Source organism: Opisthocomus hoazin, chromosome 5, assembly GCF_030867145.1.
Source record: "Opisthocomus hoazin isolate bOpiHoa1 chromosome 5, bOpiHoa1.hap1, whole genome shotgun sequence".
NCBI classification, from domain to species: Eukaryota; Metazoa; Chordata; class Aves; order Opisthocomiformes; family Opisthocomidae; genus Opisthocomus; species Opisthocomus hoazin.
Window position 1 is genome coordinate 72,162,572 of NC_134418.1, and position 17,895 is coordinate 72,180,466.

Consider the following 17,895-nt stretch of genomic DNA (forward strand, 5'->3'; position numbering starts at 1 on the left):
TCCAGCGCTGCAATAAAGAATGCCTGCCTTTTAACACTACATTGGTGTTACAAGGTTTTATTCCTGGATTTTCAGTGACAATATCACACATGAGAAATGCAGGAAGATACAGAAAATTTTATATAAGGGGCTTTTGGATGTAAAAGTCAACGCTTTACCTGCTTAACAACAGCCTATATTCTCTGACTTCCTAGTTGGGCTAATTTGGTTTTGACAGGCAGGTATTAGGGACAGTGGAAAGCTTATTATTTCTCTGACTTGCTGATTGCTTTCATTTTGTGGTCAAGTGTGGTTTGTGATTGACTACACAACTCCAGCATAACAAGAAAATACAGTGACTGCCTCCAAGTACTTTCATTCCAATTCCATTCAATGAAAACAGGTATCACAGAGGAAAAATCACTGGTTCAACTGCTGAGGCAATTAACTTTTCCAAATTAAGCACGCAGATCTTTGATTATTTTAGGTCTAAGACTATATACGTATACCAGGTTATACCTGATATACATATATATACACCATATATATATATGTATACATGGATATATCATATATACCACCGGTACTGATCATTTTCCCTTTTAGAACATGAAGTACACAGTGGGCACAACCTTACTGAGGGTCCACAACTTTACTTACCTCAACATAAGAAATTGGAAATATTCCTATCTTGTCAGCCAGCATTCCTTCTGCCCAGTTTTCATCCACGCGGCGAATTACGGTCAGAACATCATCCTGTGTGAACATGCAGTGATTATGTCTCCCAGCTCTAATTAAACTTCTAATTTAATTTCCCTCCATAACACACGGGTAATCAGAGAAGGCGGTACATGCACAAGAACCACAGAGAAGGCACTCCGTAACAGGAACATACCGCCTTGGGGGCTGAAGTCGGTTCCAGCCATCCCTTTTCCTATTTTGTCAGAGTTCAGCTAACTGCCCACAGCTAATCTCAGCCAGCTGACTTTGTGCTTAGTGCCAGACTTCCTGCCGTGTTCGGTTCAGGGTATTCATCAGCCCCCCTTTAAGTCCTTGGCATTAATCAGCAGAACCACAATCTTTTTCCTCCTCAACTGACTCATTACCTAATCTTCCCTAGATGTTGCTTTGCTACTTAAGTACTTAAGAACACTGGTAAGTGATATGATTTCTTTCATATCTACGTGGAGCATTTGGTTTACATATGGTTTTGAGACTTACATAAAAAAAGGATTTATGTGCACGTTAAGCATTGCTCTCACTTACACTGCGATACATAATTGTTTCATATGCAAGTTAAAGCATTTGGAAATACACGGAAACATATTGGATATAGGCTTACTCAAGCTAGACTGCAGATTGAAAAAAACAAAACAAAACACAGTTTGCCAAAAAGTTAATCAAAATATGCAAACTAATGCCAATCATCCTCAACAGCATTGCTGTCCTGCACTGGAATAACCGTTGTCTGTCCATATGTTGATATCTTTCCCTTTTAGAATTTTAGCCATCCTTTTCATTTTTAATAGGCAAGGGCAGAAACGTTATTAGCTTATATTTGATCCTGCAGCATTTTTGTGCAATTTAATAAACTAAAGAATCAGAAACTTAAAAAAAGGAACAGCTCTGATTCCCGTTTAAACCCTGTATCACTATGTGCCTTGCAAGACAGAAAACTAATTACAATAGAAACTATATAAGAAGAAACGTCATATTTTCCAAAAGGCAATTAGTAATATCACAGAATGACAAAGTTCAGTTGTACTTTGTGTCTAGTATCAAGATCCTAATAATGTCGCTTACTAAATGCAAAGCTGAAAATCGTACCAACTTCAACAATTTTAAATGAGCGTTTCTTCAGAAGATAGAACGCTTTAAATTCGTAACATAACTCCTTTCTCATAAATTAAGAACATGACTACTGCAATTATGAAAAATGGCTTTCTCAAACATACAACCTCAGAGAAATTATATGTAATTTAGGAAGAGAAGGAAGGTAAAACTAATCAACTCAGGAGAAATACCTGCAGAATTATTTGCCCTTTTCATATTTATGTATCTCCATCATAAAAAATGCAGACAAGACCACAGAACAGTCTTGTTATTCCTTACCCAAGTGAATGAAATTATTAAAAGAAAATAATAAATGTATTGTGTTTTTACCTTTGCAAATGGTAAACAGTCTTTATCTGCTTCCTTGTCTTTAACTTCAAAGTCATAAAGTGCTTTGCACTGAGGCGGAGGTTGAGGTAAAGGTTTAATAATCTGAACAAAATTGGTAGGAAAAAAGCCATGGATGCCATTGACTTCTCCATGATACCAATTTTCATCCACCTGTCGACGCAAAATGATGATGTCTCCTTTACTGAATTTAAGGTCTCCAGGTTCTTTTCCCTCGTAGTTATACAATGCTTTGGCACATGGTAACTGAGGTACACCCTAAAGGAGGAGAAAAAAATATCACTAGAATTAGATGAGCATTACTAAATAGAATTTATATTACATTCTTTGGGAGACTATAAATGAAACTGTATAAAATTGCAAACTAAAATTGTACGCAATAAAATTATTTTATTGCAATAATTCTACTGATTTTACCCAAACGTGTAGGAAGAATTCAGTTCTGTCTTAACATACTTAACATCCCCCTAAATTTCATTATGATTTTCAGTAATGCTACAACACTGCCAGACACAAGTAGCAAAAAACCTTAATACTTTAACCCTCATGTACCTATTCACTAAGCTTAAACATTAAAAAAAAAAAATCTAAACAAACTGGAAAGTATCCTGACCCCTTGAGAGATCCGACAGAAAAATGCTGCAAGAAAATGCAGCACTAGAATAACAAATTTGCTGTAAGACCTTTGAGGCATGTTTTCTGCCTGTCTGACTTGATTATTATCTTTCTCACCTTATTTATTTCACGAGCACAGAATGCTGAGGACGAGGACATAAGGGAGGTGTTTTCCAGCTTGAAAAACAAATCCCACTTTATTAAAAGTGAAAGATTTTATCCTGGAAACAACCCTTTTTATTTAATTATTTAATTATTTATTCAAAACCACGTTTAAAAAGAATTATTGGAAAAATATCAGTTGAATGTGTGTATCCTTGGGTTTTCTTCACTTGATTCCTCCATAGTATCTTTAAACTATACGTCACTGGTGCTGCTCTTCAACACATCAGAAGGATTACAATATGATACTGTGCCATCCTTCCTGCTGATACTCTTTTTTAATTGCTCAGTCTGTGCCTCCACATTTTGCAAGAGCGAGCCATAAAACTCTACAACTCTAGCGTTAGGCCTGATGCCTTCAAACCTCTCTTTTCTCTGCAACTTTAAATACCTAGAGGGGAGGTCACCCTGCTAACAGCAGTAACTTCCATTGCCAAGACAGTCTCTCCATAGCAAAGACAGCATTAACGGTCCACTAGAGCACAGTATTCCACACCTTTAATGCCATCCCATAAGGAAAAGGCAAAATTTAATGAAATACAATGTCAGTGATGTTATTCATCACATCAACGCCATGGTATGTGTCTTCTTTCAAGTCTTCTACCAGCTCAGACTGTAAATTGGAGTCAAACTTGCAGTATCTCAAGAGGTACGCACATAATGCAAGGAAATTCTCAGAAGGAATTACCACTTCAGTTCTGTCTCACTGGTCAGAAGACAGAGCGCTTGAAAATTTATTTCACATTTAACACTTAAAATTCTGTATTTCAATATAATCCAGTTTGTTTGGACATCTTTAATTTTTGTGTATGATTTTCTAAACAGATTAATAATTTCATGAATGGGTAAGTAACATCTAAAAGATTAGTTTATTTAATAATTTTCTTTCTATACTGAACAGTCAAAGGATAATCGTATGTACATAGATAGGTACAGATTTGCACATGAATATAGGAAAATCACACTTCCTTCTATCGCATGTGGGATGGGTACTGAAAATATTATATTAGCAGGATCCATGCAATTGTTCACAAAAAATGGTGATCTTCAGACTGATGAAAACAGTATTTTTCTTCATGACCACACTTAACCGCACCCGTGCAGAATGTAAACGCCACCGGCATACTCTGTATAAACCTGGACAGGGACAAAGACTAAGACATCAGCTAGAGAATTTGTGGGCCCCAACTGATTGAGGGGGAAATTCATCGCCATAAGAACTAAAAAAACATTGTATGTATGTGTCTTTTAGCCCTATGTTCTCCCTGCAGAGTAAGCAGACAGAATGAAAGCAGCAGCCAGTGTGGATGGGGTAAGGACAAGTGCAGAGCGAGAACTGGAGGGGAGTGGGCAGGCTGGAAGCAAAAAGGAACGCACCTCTACACAAGAGAGGAAACACTGCTTGCTTATCCACTTCCAACCCAATAACAAACAAACAAAAAATTACAGCCCTTTAGTGATTATGAGTCAAAGAATTACTTGGTAGGAAAAGGGCCTCAAGCAATTATGGCTACAACAAGGCATAGGCATCTCTCTCGCACTGGAGGCAAGAGCTGGAGTTCTCCCCGTTGTCCCAGGAGAAAGCTTTCCATGTCCCCGCACTGAGGAAGAACTTTTAAGATTAGGTGTGTGTATAAAACAAAGCTGGAAAAAAATACCTCTTTAAAAACCAAACCCAAAACAAACCAGGAGTGCCAGCACAGCAGATCATGGCAAAGTGATCATACTTATCAATTAGTCATCATTTAATTGTTAGAACTTGATATCACATATATGCAGTTTATCACAAAGCCTCCCAGGAACAAATGTTCCCTCAAACATGCAAACATCTGTTTATGCTTTATAGGCAGTTCCTTTCCCAGTCTATAGGCTGAGTTTCTGCAAAGCTTGTTTCCCACGTTAAACGGTTCCAGTCCGTAATTTCAAACATAACAAAGTTCAACAAAATACACACTTCGTTCTGAGTCAGACTGCCAGGGATTAAAGTGAAACCGTTAAACGACTCGGCAAAGAAGTGAAGTGAATGCCTTCTCCTGCTGTCCCGGGGGAGGACAAGGCGAGAAGGACGTGGTGCGATGGGGAGCGCCGTTCTCAGGGGTTAGGTACCAAGGGCCCTCGAGCACCATCGTCACCTCCCTCCTACCCTGAGCACACTGGGGTCGGTGGCTCCCGGCCGTCGTGGTCAGCAGCCCTGCGCGGCTTCGGCCCCCCTTCTGCCCCTCCGGCTGTTCACCGGGAGAGAAGGCCACGAGGACACGCCGAGCCAGAGTTTACATTTCACTCCGTGTCTCTCACTTGGCTAAACATGAAAGGAAGGCTTTGGAAGAAAAACTTTGCAGCCTTCCCTTAGGTTTACAGCTGTCATTTACCCTGCCAGCTCGTTGAGAAAGCGACCGGAAAAAAAAAACCCACCCAGACAAAAAACATTTTAGGAAATTAAAATACAAAACCCAGAAAGACTCCACGCAAAATAGGTTTCTTAGAATTGTTTCCTCAGTCCTTCTGCAAAATCCTTATGCAAAAATATTTGAACTTCTAATGTTACTGCTGATATACAAACTGTTTAAATTCATTTTTAGCTACGGCATGGATATACATACATTTCACATGCCAGATTCCTTTAAAGAAAACAAAATTAATAATATGTGATGACATCAAAACAAACAGCTTAACAAGAATATAAAAAAAATCATACATATGAGGCTTGGGTCCCTCAGATTTCTTCTCCCAACCCAGATACTTTGTCTTAGAAACCTACAGATTTTGCTTACAATTTTCCTCTTTGGATTTATACTTTGTCTTCAGTCACCTTACTTTGAACTTTACTGTTATTTTTTTAATGGACAATATGCAACTGTATGTATTTTTCATGAGCTTAAGCCAAGAGCAACCTGTGCCTGCACAGAAACACGAGATCTGATTTCCTTCTAAAAAGGAGTTTCTGTGGCAGCAGCCCAAATGTAAATATGCTCACACTGGCATGAAAGAGTGTCCATTGTATAACTTACTGCACTTTGGGCACCAGCATCAGCTAAAGTAGCAAAAACAGCAACCCCCTCCCAAGGAAACAAATGGAACAGATACTGGGTCATTTGCATCTCTGGTTCCTTCCAAGCCTCCCCGGCTGCGGTGCTGCTGGCTGCCACTTTCCCAAGCAAGCAAGGCATTGCCCGGTCTCCGGCTGCAAGACGGGGATGTGGCCTGGGCTTCCCTGTGAACCACCTGAATTTACCCAGAATATCTACGCTGTTTTCCCCTGTTCAAGGTTCTCAGACACTCAGTGTCTTCAAGAGGCCAGCGAGTCTTCTTTTTACAGAAGTGCTGTTTATGTTAGTAGTAGGACAGACAAAAAAGATTTCTGAAGCTGTCTATACGCACAATCAAAGCTCTATCAGCGTCCAAAAGAGCTCGCCTGCTCGGACACCTCAGCAGAAGTTTTTATGTGTAGCTTTCCTAAAAAACTTCTGCCTTTCTTTACACAAAATCTAAAAACTGGAAGTTACTGTCATTTTGTTCCATGTTATAAGAGGATCTTTAATAGTCATTAGCTATTGACAAGTAAAGACAGAAAAATGATTTTTCTTCATCTATCTTTTTGTTTTCTTTGCATACAGTTCCTAAATCAAACCAACAGTCACATTAATAACCAGGACAGGATGAGAAACTATCATGTAAAAACTCCAATTACACAGCAATTGTAGGTACAGTAATTCTGGTGCTACAAGGGTGTCTTTACCAGTCTAACTTTTTTTTTCCCCCCAAAGAACCAGTACTGCAAGACATACTTGGCTGCCACTAACAGTTGCCTTTGCATAATGAAAGGAGCTTGTCAATACGCTGCAGCCAAATTGTTGACAAGGCAGATTTGGGTTGAGTGAGTTCTTTACATGTACCTTCTCCAGCAGGTACAGGTATACCCCAGAAGTCCTCTTCAGACTCCTAGTCATTCAAACCTTTTGAATGACAATATTGCCTCTTGCAATCTTCTAGACCATTCTCTTTCATATTGTTGCCTTCGTGACTCAAATCTTTTAAATGTATACTTCTTATTACTTTTTTAACATGTATTTTTGCTTTCTTGCCTTCTTTGGCCTTTCCAAGCTGTCCACTCCTACATGCAAGAACATCCCATTCTGCACCTATAGTTTATTCATGTCTCTTTCATCTTGCTGGCTCCAATACCTTTTTTCAAGTCTTAATTTAAAGCCATCTGATCTGTCTAGATCCATTTTCTTTGTTTCAGTCTCCTTTGTTCTTTCTGTACCTGCATTTAAATTTCACGTATTTTGAGACACAGAGCGTGTAAGAATACTTCACTGAAGACCTTCTTCAACTTCTGTTAAAAGATGTGTTTTCTTCAGCAGGATTTCCTTCTAAAGGAATGAAACATGCTCCCTATATTAAGCTGTAGATATACTGCTTTCACCCGAACAAATTAAATATTTGGTTTAGCAGAACACACCAATCTAGAGGCAATAACATTTGAAACTACGTTCCTCTGTTCCAGAACACAAAGGGTCTCCATAATCCAAGAAGAATGTTCAAAACTGGCTTCAATCGAGGTCAGACTTGCTCAAACAAAGGCTCACTCAAGTGTTACTGATCTATACCTGACACTAAACTGTTAGTGGAATCAATCCTACATACTTCCAACATCAGAACTATCTTGGAAGGCTGCAGAGATCATCAGTGCAAATGAAACGATTTCTAGTTAAAGCACCTCTGAGGTTCCTGCTATTCAAATGGTAGAAGATATTTTTGTCGGAAGGCTGTATCCATTTGCCAGTATGCTGTAATAACCATAAAAACAAACCTTTGCTATCATCTGATATGAATTACTATTGCTCTACTGAATACAGTGAAGCAGTATTTTTTATATGACAGTTCACAAGATTAAGGAAGTGAGCAATGTTAATGTTGGTAAGTATATTCATTTCCACTAGTTTCTAATGATATAGTTGTATTAAATCTCATTTTTCTCTCACACATAAAATAAATAACCAATCATTTGACTTAAACAGCTAAAAAATTTGTAGTCGTTTTGAAATGCCATATTCAAATATGATTAGTCACAGCTTGATATGATTTTAATAAAAGTAGGAGAAGTTGTACATGGAGAGGAAACTAGCTAACCAGGTTACCCTGATTAAAGAGACCACGTTTGAAACCCATTTGTGTGTAACTCAACCGTGACCTACATAACAATAATCATTTTGAAGAAAGATCACTTTCGGAAAAAAATAGCATGCAGGATAAAAGCCACAATCAAGCCAACATATTTGTTACACTTTTGGAAAAGCTGAACAACGGCAATCAGTAAGAATTTCAGGCTCTTACTAAATGAAGAAATGGGATGATATTTTTACAATTATTTAATTCGACCATCAAGTTAAACTTTATTTAGTAGGCCTACAAAGCTTCTCTGATACTAGCTACCTATTACAAAATACGGCAAATTTTCTCTAATGCTTATACATGATATATAGCACCAGTACCAGCTCTAGATGTAATAGTTTGTGACAGATCAGAACACTCTTTATTATTTCCAGGTTTCAGCCATCTAACTCAGGCTGAAATGCCAAGCACTCCTAGAGCCTTTTGCCTGACTCTTTTGGGGTCTTTACCAGCTAACTTCGCTCTTTGTAACTTGCAGAACAACTTCACGGCACAGGCTCAGAGAAACCCTGTATTTTGTAACTGAAGGGTAGCTCCTCTCCTCACGTAAACAATTTTTATGTGTTCTTTTGAGGTAAACTATCAATGACTGACTTAAAGTAGCCAGTTTATGAAAGGCCTTTTTGCTTCCTCTGTCTTAACAGCTTTTAGAAGAAAACATTTTAGCATTTTTCCTTGTCTGATGTCAAGAAATACCTGTAAAGTTGTTTAATATAACTATGAGCAACTCTCTCCCACAAAGTTGTTTTGAAATTAAAGCTGGAATACAGGAGAATGAAAGGAATTTTAAAATGTTGCCTTCAGGCCTAAGCAATCAGACTAATAATATGGAAGGTTAGAAAGGGACATTTACAAAGCTTTTCAAAGGCACTTAGCCCAGTCCCTTTCTGCGCAATACCTGTGTTTTGAAAACTTTTTCTGAAATTAAAAAACAAGCATCTTCAGAATGCCACTTTCTGTCCTTTGCCTATCCAAAATGCAAAGTTCTCAGCTACTTACTTTTCTGAGATTTGTTTATTAAAGGCAATTTTGAACACTTTCCACTAAACTAAACTCTCAAAATAACCAAACAAGTAAGTAAAACATAGGAAAAATTGGAGAGGAGAAAATAATTCTATCCTGAATACTGCATGTCCCCAAATATTTTAACTTGTATGCACTTGCCAGGTTAAAGACTGCTTCTTTCCACAGGCAAAAAAAAAGCATGAGGAAACTGCTCTGCAAAGGAGAAACTGAGAATGTACCTTTCAAGATACAGAAGAGAATTTGGGTCTGTATTCCCACTGATTTTGAAAAGGAAAACCAACACATATCAAACAATTTAATTCAGAGTCTTTAAAAATCTTTTGATTGTTTACTACAATACCATTTTGCTTTGAAAAAAACAGATCCTTGTAAGCATCTAAACAAAACTTTAAAGTATGCACTATGTAGAGCTAAGATGTTTATATAAAATAGTTCTTTCCAAAAGCAACAGTTTGCTTTAAAGATCTGCTCTTATAAGCTGTTATACCAACCTCACTGGTCAGTCTGAAAGTGCTACTGTCTCCATTGCTTTTCTCTTCGTTTGTTACGACTCACTGACGTTTGCTGTCTCCATCAAACTGTTAATTTTTTTGTCCCAGTGCCATTGTACAGCACTGTAGATCTGCTAATCTCCTTAAGCACGTCAAGTTGATACACAGCATAAGTTCATTCCATGCCACTTAAACTCTTCTACCAGTGTATTTTCCAATGCATTTTGTTTTCATGTAATACCACCTATGGCTTCTAAAACCAGAATACCGCATACTCCAAGCAGAAGGAAAAAAAAAGTTAAGCACCCCTCTTGGCAAGCATACAGCTAGAGGAGCAGTACAATTGTGAGACTGGGTAGTGAGACTCACCAGTCCTGCTCCAAACTGCCGCTAACTACTGGATATCCCTGAAGAAGTCTCAGTGTGGGGTGGGATGTTAAAACTATCTACCGTTCCCCAATCACACCCAATTTGTCAACTTAAAAACCCTGTGAATATCCAAAGTTACAAAGGTGGCTCAACACTCAGTGCGTTGCAAAGTTTCGCTGTTTCCACCTTCTCTGCATACACCTACAACAGTGCAAGAAACTTCCCTCACAGGTACTATCTTTATCTTTTTAAAGAACACTTTGGAGAATGGAAAACAGATGTAGTAGATTACTGATCCACTGCTGTGTGTTTATTTTTCTAGCCATCTTGAGAAAAGTGACTTACAATCATTAGGCAAAGACTCTTTTTTTTTGGGGGGGGGGGGGGGCGGAGGGAGGGGGAGGGAAAGTAAATTGGAAAAACATAGCAAGAAAAGAAGCAAACAAATAATTTAAAAAAATCACATAGGTCAAGAGCCTGTCAAAGACCTGGTAAAAGAAATAATATGTCTCAGGTAATTTTCTCAGATATGTATCACTGAAGTTCAAAATACAGAACTATCTGACTGTTCAAAATGCCTAACTGCTAGATAGCACTTCTGTGTTCAGCAAGAAGCCTCATTTCGCCTACTCACCCAGTAAATGCCTTTCGCAACTACTTGCTCCCCATCCAAAATATGTTACGGGAAGTGTGACAACTTTCCTCTGTCAATACAGATTCTTAAATATCACTTGCTTTTTTTGCTTGTTTGTTATATGAACATAAAAATCACAAAACAGGAACTACAGAAGAGGGGGGAAAAAAAATCCCTCTGAAAACTACCGAAGCACAGACCACATCTAAATGTTAAATTCTTACCCTAAATTCATTCTTACCTGGCTATTGTGCAGCCTTCCCTTTTCACTCTTCATTTTAGTTTCCACATGAAGTGGAAATTACACATCTTTGGCATCCTTTTGCTGCTGCCTAAACTGATACTTACCCTCCTAATTCAGTTACCTGGGATTCACTCTCCCTGTCAAAAGTCATGTATGCAGTTGCTTAAACAGCCAAATAATTAATTCTCAAGCAAGATGTGTGCCATTCTGAGCTCCAAACCCAGATTAAATAGAACTTTTCACATCAACTCAGAATACTCTTCTTTCCCATTGGCTTAACGGGAAGCAGCTAGACATGCCACAGACCTTCGTACACCATTGCACAAACAAATAAAGCATCAATGACCGCAACTGTTAGCATTCAACACCTGCCTTACTAACTGAACTGCCATCTAACCTTCTAACAACTTTCATCAGCCACCAGGAAGAAAAAAATAACATTAATTCAACAAAACATTCACAAAACAACCTCTTGCTGTAATCTATATAGTCGGTATGACATATACTGTACACGACAGCTGGTGAGAATTTCTGCAACATACGTAGCAGTCAACAAAGATACAGGGACACAGTCAACAGCAAGCTTGGAGAAAGGAACCATCTCACAACGCTAAGAAACCTCTCCCTTCTTTGGGTTAATAAAGTCTTTTTTTTTTTTTTTTTTTTAATACACTAACACAAAACCTCACTGCATTAGAAACAAATAAAAGGGAGTCTACGTAACCCCACATGGTATCACTAATACCTGGAAAAGATTATCTTCTTACCGTGGCACCACTAGGTTGTGCTATGCTGGAGTAGCGGTAGGAAAACAGAGATATCTATGTCATCTATCAGTCTTAATGCAGCTAATCAGAATACAGATCTTCTCTTTCATTTTTGCATTAAACAGAAGTCATCGATTTTGGAAAATTGCAAAAATTCTCTCACAAATCTGCACTTTGTAACACCACTTTACGAATCACTTCACAAAACACATTCTGTTTGCTCACTTCAAAAAAAAAGTTAATCTACTTAGTGCAGAAGATTGGAACATTTGGTTTGTCAACAAAGCACTGGAACACAGGAGGCCCTGTCCCTCCTTCAGGGAGCTGGTATTTTAACACAAGTATCAAAAGCTCCAGAGGGTTTATCAACAACATAAAAATTTAAGAGCAATGCTCTGTATTGTTCTAAAGGTTTTTACACTTTGAAAATGAACGTAAACAAGTTTCCCTCACTGTGATGTGAAAATGAGTATGTTTACTTGTATCAAGCAAAGGAGAGGGAATTCCAGGTGAGAAGACAGATTGAAAAAAATTGAAAAAATATAAATGAGAAATGAGATTGCCAAGAGCAAACTCTTACTGCGCTTTGAAGGTGAGGAGTTTGAACATGATACAGAAGGAGCGAAGCCAGCAAATGACTCCGAACAAGGGAGTGACTTGGTAAGATTACTTGGGATGAGATCAGCATGAAGAAACGTTCCTTTAAACTCTCAAATACTTTGCTGCCAAAAATTGGGCAATGGGAAGACAGAGATGCAAATGAAGACGTTGCTGCATTTTTTGATGAAAACCTATCAAGGTTGACAGGCATGACTTTTTATCTGAGCATGCTTTGCTTTCCATCATGATCAAGTGTTAATGTATTCCCTGCCAAAACAGTGCGAGGTCTAAATTTAAAAAGGCTCTGTCAATGATTTTAAAAAAAGACAGTAACCACACACAGCTCTCTTATCTGAATTTGATTTTTAAAAATTCAAGGTAACATCTGACATTCCACTACATGCTGAAAAGGTGGGTTTAGGTTTATTCCTGTCACTTCCACTGTTTCATAAGTGTTCAGGTGCTTGTCCAACCTTCTACAGACGAACACAGCATCACTGTCACACATCCGTGTCTGGAATTCCCTGCATACTTTTTGCCAAGATCTGGAGGGACTGTTACTAAGGTTGATTTGGAACCAGTATCGTGTCTCCTTCTCCCAAAATCCTCTCACTTGCTTGAAATTCTTTTGGAATCAATTTTATTTCTTTAATATCCTGACTTCAAACAGCCCCTTGCCTACTGTGGAAAGGGAAACATGCTAATTTTAGCTGTCACTGCAGTATACACAAATATATATCTGCTGCATGCACTGAGTAAATGACAAACTCCATTTGCTATTGATTTTTACTTATTCTTTAAATTTTTCATGCCTCAAAGCTTCCTGGAATACATATTTTTTTTCCAAAACATTTTTATGGTATGCTACTTGAAGCAGCTGGTCGGCCTTTTGAAAAGGCGACTAATCCTAGCTGAAATTATGCATTTTTTGGCAAGATAAATGTTCCTGTATGCTCTTTATTATAACAGAAGAGCTGAGTGAGCCCGAAGAATGCTATGTTAACATTTATCTCATGTGCAGTTTGCTGGAGTTTGCACCTCCTGGTTATTTCAGCCAGACTGTAGAAGCAGACAAACAGCCTGGCGCAAACGAGCCTTCTGCTCAGTGTAGCACTGCTACAGCAGGCTTGAACCCGTAATGCCTACAGAGAGTACGATGCTTCCCATTTCACATCGCCCAGATGACGACATTTTAGCATAAAAGTATTCGTGTAAAAGCCAGCAGCAATCAGCATGTCTTGAGCCGATCGGGTCTGAATCGGTACAGAGAGGTTTCGCAGCCGTATCTTGCATCACCAGGCTCCCCTCTGCTGTCACCGCTCCTTTACAAGCCATTCCTGTCGGCCTCCATTCCGCCTGAGTTTTGCCTTTCTTCATCCCATACCTACATGCTCAGTGTTTCCAAACCCCTCCAGCGTCGTGCATCCCCACTTCCACCTCCCCTGCGCGTCCCTTCTACGACGGAGCTCAGCGTGGAGCATCCTGCTCGGCCGGCCCGGCCACCCTGCAAGCCCACCCACCGCCCCTCACCCGAGGGCCACCCTGCAAGCCCACCCACCGCCCCTCACCCGAGATCAACCGCCTCTCCTGGGGCCTGGCATTACCCTGCTCCTGAACTGGCAAACACATTTCCAGCAATATGTGACTACCTCTCTGTAAAGCAGTGCAGAAAGCTATATTCTACCTGTTTATGTTAATTAGCCCCTTGTTCCATTAGGAATTGCCATTGGTCTTCAGTGGGAGCTAATACTTAAGCAAGGTGTCAAACTCAGTTACTCCAGCAGATCTTGGCCAAGTTTTCTCCCAAATTGTCCAGCTCTAGACTGTCCCTCACTGTACAGGAGTGGTTAATTTTTACAAAAAAAAATCAGCTTAAATACAGCAAAATCTCTCACTATTGTATTGCCACCGCCAAAGGCAGGGCAAGTTGTGCAAGGGGTACACAAGGCAGAACTGGGTATCACGGGGTAGACAGGAAAGGATTTTCCATTTTGATTTCAAATGCAGTTGTTTAGCCAAGAGGTTTGGTTTGTTTTGTTTTTAAGCATGACAGGTGAGCAAGTCTTTAGAGAACAAGTCCTCTGAGGAGTGGCTGAGGGAGCTGGGGCTGTTTAGTCTGGAGAAGAGGAGGCTGAGGGGAGACCTTATTGCTCTCTACAACTACCTGAAAGGAGGTTGTAGCAAGGTGGCTGTCGGTCTCTTCTCCTAAGTGACAGGACAAGGGGAAACAGCCTCAAGGTGTGCCAGGGGAGGTTAGACTGGGTATGAGGAAAAATTTTGTCACTGAAAGGGTTGTCACGCACTGGAACAGGCTGCCCAGTGAAGTGCTTGAGTCACCATCCCTGGAGGCATTCAAAAGATGTGTAGATGTGGCCCTTAGGGACATGGTTTAGCAGTGGACTTGGCAGTGATAGGTTTAACAGTTGGACTGATGATCTTAAAGGTCTTTTCCAACTTAAATGATTCTATGATTCTAACAAGGGTTAGAAATGCTAGGCAATAAGAGGCTTACACTGAAAGGATGACCCATTCATCTCTCAGTATTTTCACACAGAAAAACTACCAGAACTTCGGTGGAGGGAGGTCTAGTCGGTCTGCGTGTGCTTACAGCAGCTCTGCTCCTCTAGTCCACTTGCACTGTTGACATTATTATATGGTAACAACAAACCAAACAGATTTCACTGAGCTACAGAAATTAGAAGCAACTACTTCAGTGAATGGTCTTTCAGCAACTGTGTTCACATTCACAGCAGAAAGAAGAGGAAATTTGAAAGTAACAAGTTGATCATTGCTACGCTGTCGTAACACAGATTAAATCTCTCTGTTTACGGATGATTTCATCCGGAAATCTTTCCCCATCTTTTCTGTATTTGGTAGACACTGCCTCAAAATGGTAAGCTTGGAGTATTTTATACAGACAGCTGCTTCTTGAAAGTAGTTCTCTATTTCAAAATACATATCCTTTCTACTTCAAACAACAACTTAACAGCAATTGTATCCTGTTGTCATATGCGTTTTTCTTAAAGCCCTTTGCCTCTCCAAATGTTACGAGAACTTTGTAGTCATTTTGTAAAACAACATCTGAAGTATCTCTTGGACTTGTACCACAATTTACCAGTCTCTGTATCTATGAAAAACAAGTTTATACAAGGTCTTTTTTTTACTCTCAAGCATTGGAAATGTTAAGGAAGGTAATTTTTTCCATTTGTCTATGATATAAACACAAAAGAAACAATCCATTCTTTTATCCAGTTCAATGAAAATGACCATTTTCCTTCCCCAACAAAGGGGGATTATTTATATTTTATACTATTAACTGTCTCAGATCTGCTTATAGTTTTCCTTTATGTGTTCTTGCCATAAATGAAAATATATACTTCCATATTATGATTTTAATCAAGTAGCTATATGTAGGGCAAAGTTTAATAAGCAGTACATTCTTGTACATATTATTTTCATTTTGGAGCAGTCTTAAAGTATATGAACTGCACTACTTCTTGATGAAACTAAAATGGAAGATGTCCTCCAACACTAATTTACTGTTCCAACATTCCCTGGAATCGGAGTGGAGCCCACTCTGAGTACTACCTCTGAAAAAATACAGGCTGTGACCACCAAGTCCTCAGCACCCACTGTTTTTCTTCTCTGGATCCATTCTCACTGCAGATTACTGGCTAGTGTAGATATAGCCAAAGTTTTCCCAACCTAAAGAAGTTCTTAGTCCTCTGATTGTAGGATGTAATACACGCCATGATCTCAACGTTTTCTTTGAAATAATTAAAACAGTTCTGACTCCAGCCAGATTAATCTAAACTAAAGGTTTGTTCTAGGAAAGTTAATTCCATGATATCCAGACAGATTTTTTCCAAAACCTGCCTCCTAAGTATAGCAAAACTGCTCAGATAAAATCACTAACAACAAGAATGGACTAGATATGGGAAACTCTTTTGTAAGAGAGAGTAAGCTCTTGCACAGGGCTGAGACCATGCACTCCTTGAGCAATTTTAACTTCTAAAATTTTAAGGACCCTGTGAGCCCCTACGGCATAAGGACCTCCTGCCTTTGAGATTCCATAGTAAGCAAATTAATAACCACCTACTTACATTAACAGGGAATGCACAGAATAATTATGTTCCACAAATAAATTCTCAAGAACAACTTACAAGAGTACAACTTTCTCATTTAGATAAAAAGTATTTTAATTACGCGGTTGAATCGTAATGCATTATTATGGGAAAGCACTGCTTTGGAGCCAAGAGTTAGGAATCAGATAGGCTAATGAAAGGCTGACAGCTCCTTAATTCTCTCTCTTAACTATTCATGCTACTAAACTGGTTGAGATATATTTGGAAAGCAGAATTCAGTCATGCTGCTTCAGAGTTCTCCGATTCAGACTCCAGCAAGGCCTGACGGAAGACGACTCTTTGCGCAGGATACTCACATGAACCGAAACTCCACCAATTTCTGTCCCCTTGGTAGGACAGCCTGAACCTTAAGGGCCACCACTACTGGAGTTGTTTTTTTTCTCAGCTCTTGTATGAGATTGTACCTTATTTATATAAAAAAATCAAACTGATCAACTGCTCTTAAAAGAAACACAAACGTATCATAAAAACCCTGGAATCACAACTGCATTAACACGGCCCTCAGCTTTGCAATCGTTCCACTCGGCACGTCTGTGTGAACTGGTGCTGACACAGAAATACTCTCCGGAATAAAAAGCCCTGCATGTATATTCGTGTAGACAAAACTTGCATGTCATAACACAACGTTGATATTAGCCCAATATACATGCTGTTGTCACATACATTCAACTTTCCTGCAAGATAAACACTCTTCAACCCACTGACTTGAGCTCAAAGCTCCAAATAAATTATCTTGTAAACAACAAAATCTTCATGTTTCTCATAACTGTCCTTCCTACCAAGTTTTGTAGACATTCCAGTTTTTCTCTTTATTCACTCAACTCTCTTCTCGCTTTGTAGGATGGCTGAGGTTTAGGATTTGATGTGACCCCAGACACAGTTTTGGAAAGTATAGTATAGAAATACTGATGTATACCATGACGCATCCTGTCCAAAATTTGCTGCCTTCAACAGAGCCGGCTTGTAAGTCTGCCTGAAAGCCTGCATTTAAGGTTGTTTCTAAAGAGCTCATAAAGCCTGTGATGCAGAAAATCACTTTTTCCAGAAAGGCACCAAGTCTTAAACTGAAAACATCAACAGATGAACAATTTATCCCTTCCATTAGGTTTCCACTGGCTTAGCATGCTGCAAAGATTTAGATGCTTCTTAAAGTAGTTGTGTAACTCACTGAAACTTTAGCCTGTTATTTACCATCACTCTTCTGATTACGTAAAGCTCTAACTTGTATTAATTGCTATTCCTTCCTTCCAACTGTTGTTATGTGAGAATATTTTTGCTAATTTTGTTATTTTTCTTCAGCTTTGGGAAAGTAGCCCTTTTGAATCACCAAACGTATACATCAGAGGTTCCTTACACTGAACATAATTCACTATTTTTCTAAATCAATACTTTGTCTTGAACTTCATTATGACAGCCAAAAATGACTGAATTCCTGGACTAGAAAATTATACTTCAGTCATATTTTATATGTTTCAATACATACTGTAAAGTAAAATAATTATCTGTA

At 38.9% G+C, this 17,895-nt stretch overlaps 1 protein-coding gene across 4 annotated transcripts in view; it reads right to left on the reverse strand.

Moving 5' to 3' along the window:
- SH3RF1 (SH3 domain containing ring finger 1) overlaps positions 1-17,895 on the reverse strand; it is a 91,426-nt gene that overhangs the window by 36,096 nt on the left and 37,435 nt on the right. For all 4 annotated transcript variants that reach the window (XM_075421687.1, XM_075421688.1, XM_075421690.1 and 1 more), the window contains exons 3-4: positions 2,143-2,418; positions 640-735 (exon numbers count right to left, since the gene is read on the reverse strand). In XM_075421687.1, the coding sequence (XP_075277802.1) occupies positions 640-735; positions 2,143-2,418 (372 nt within the window). The remainder of the gene's footprint in view (positions 1-639; positions 736-2,142; positions 2,419-17,895) is intronic.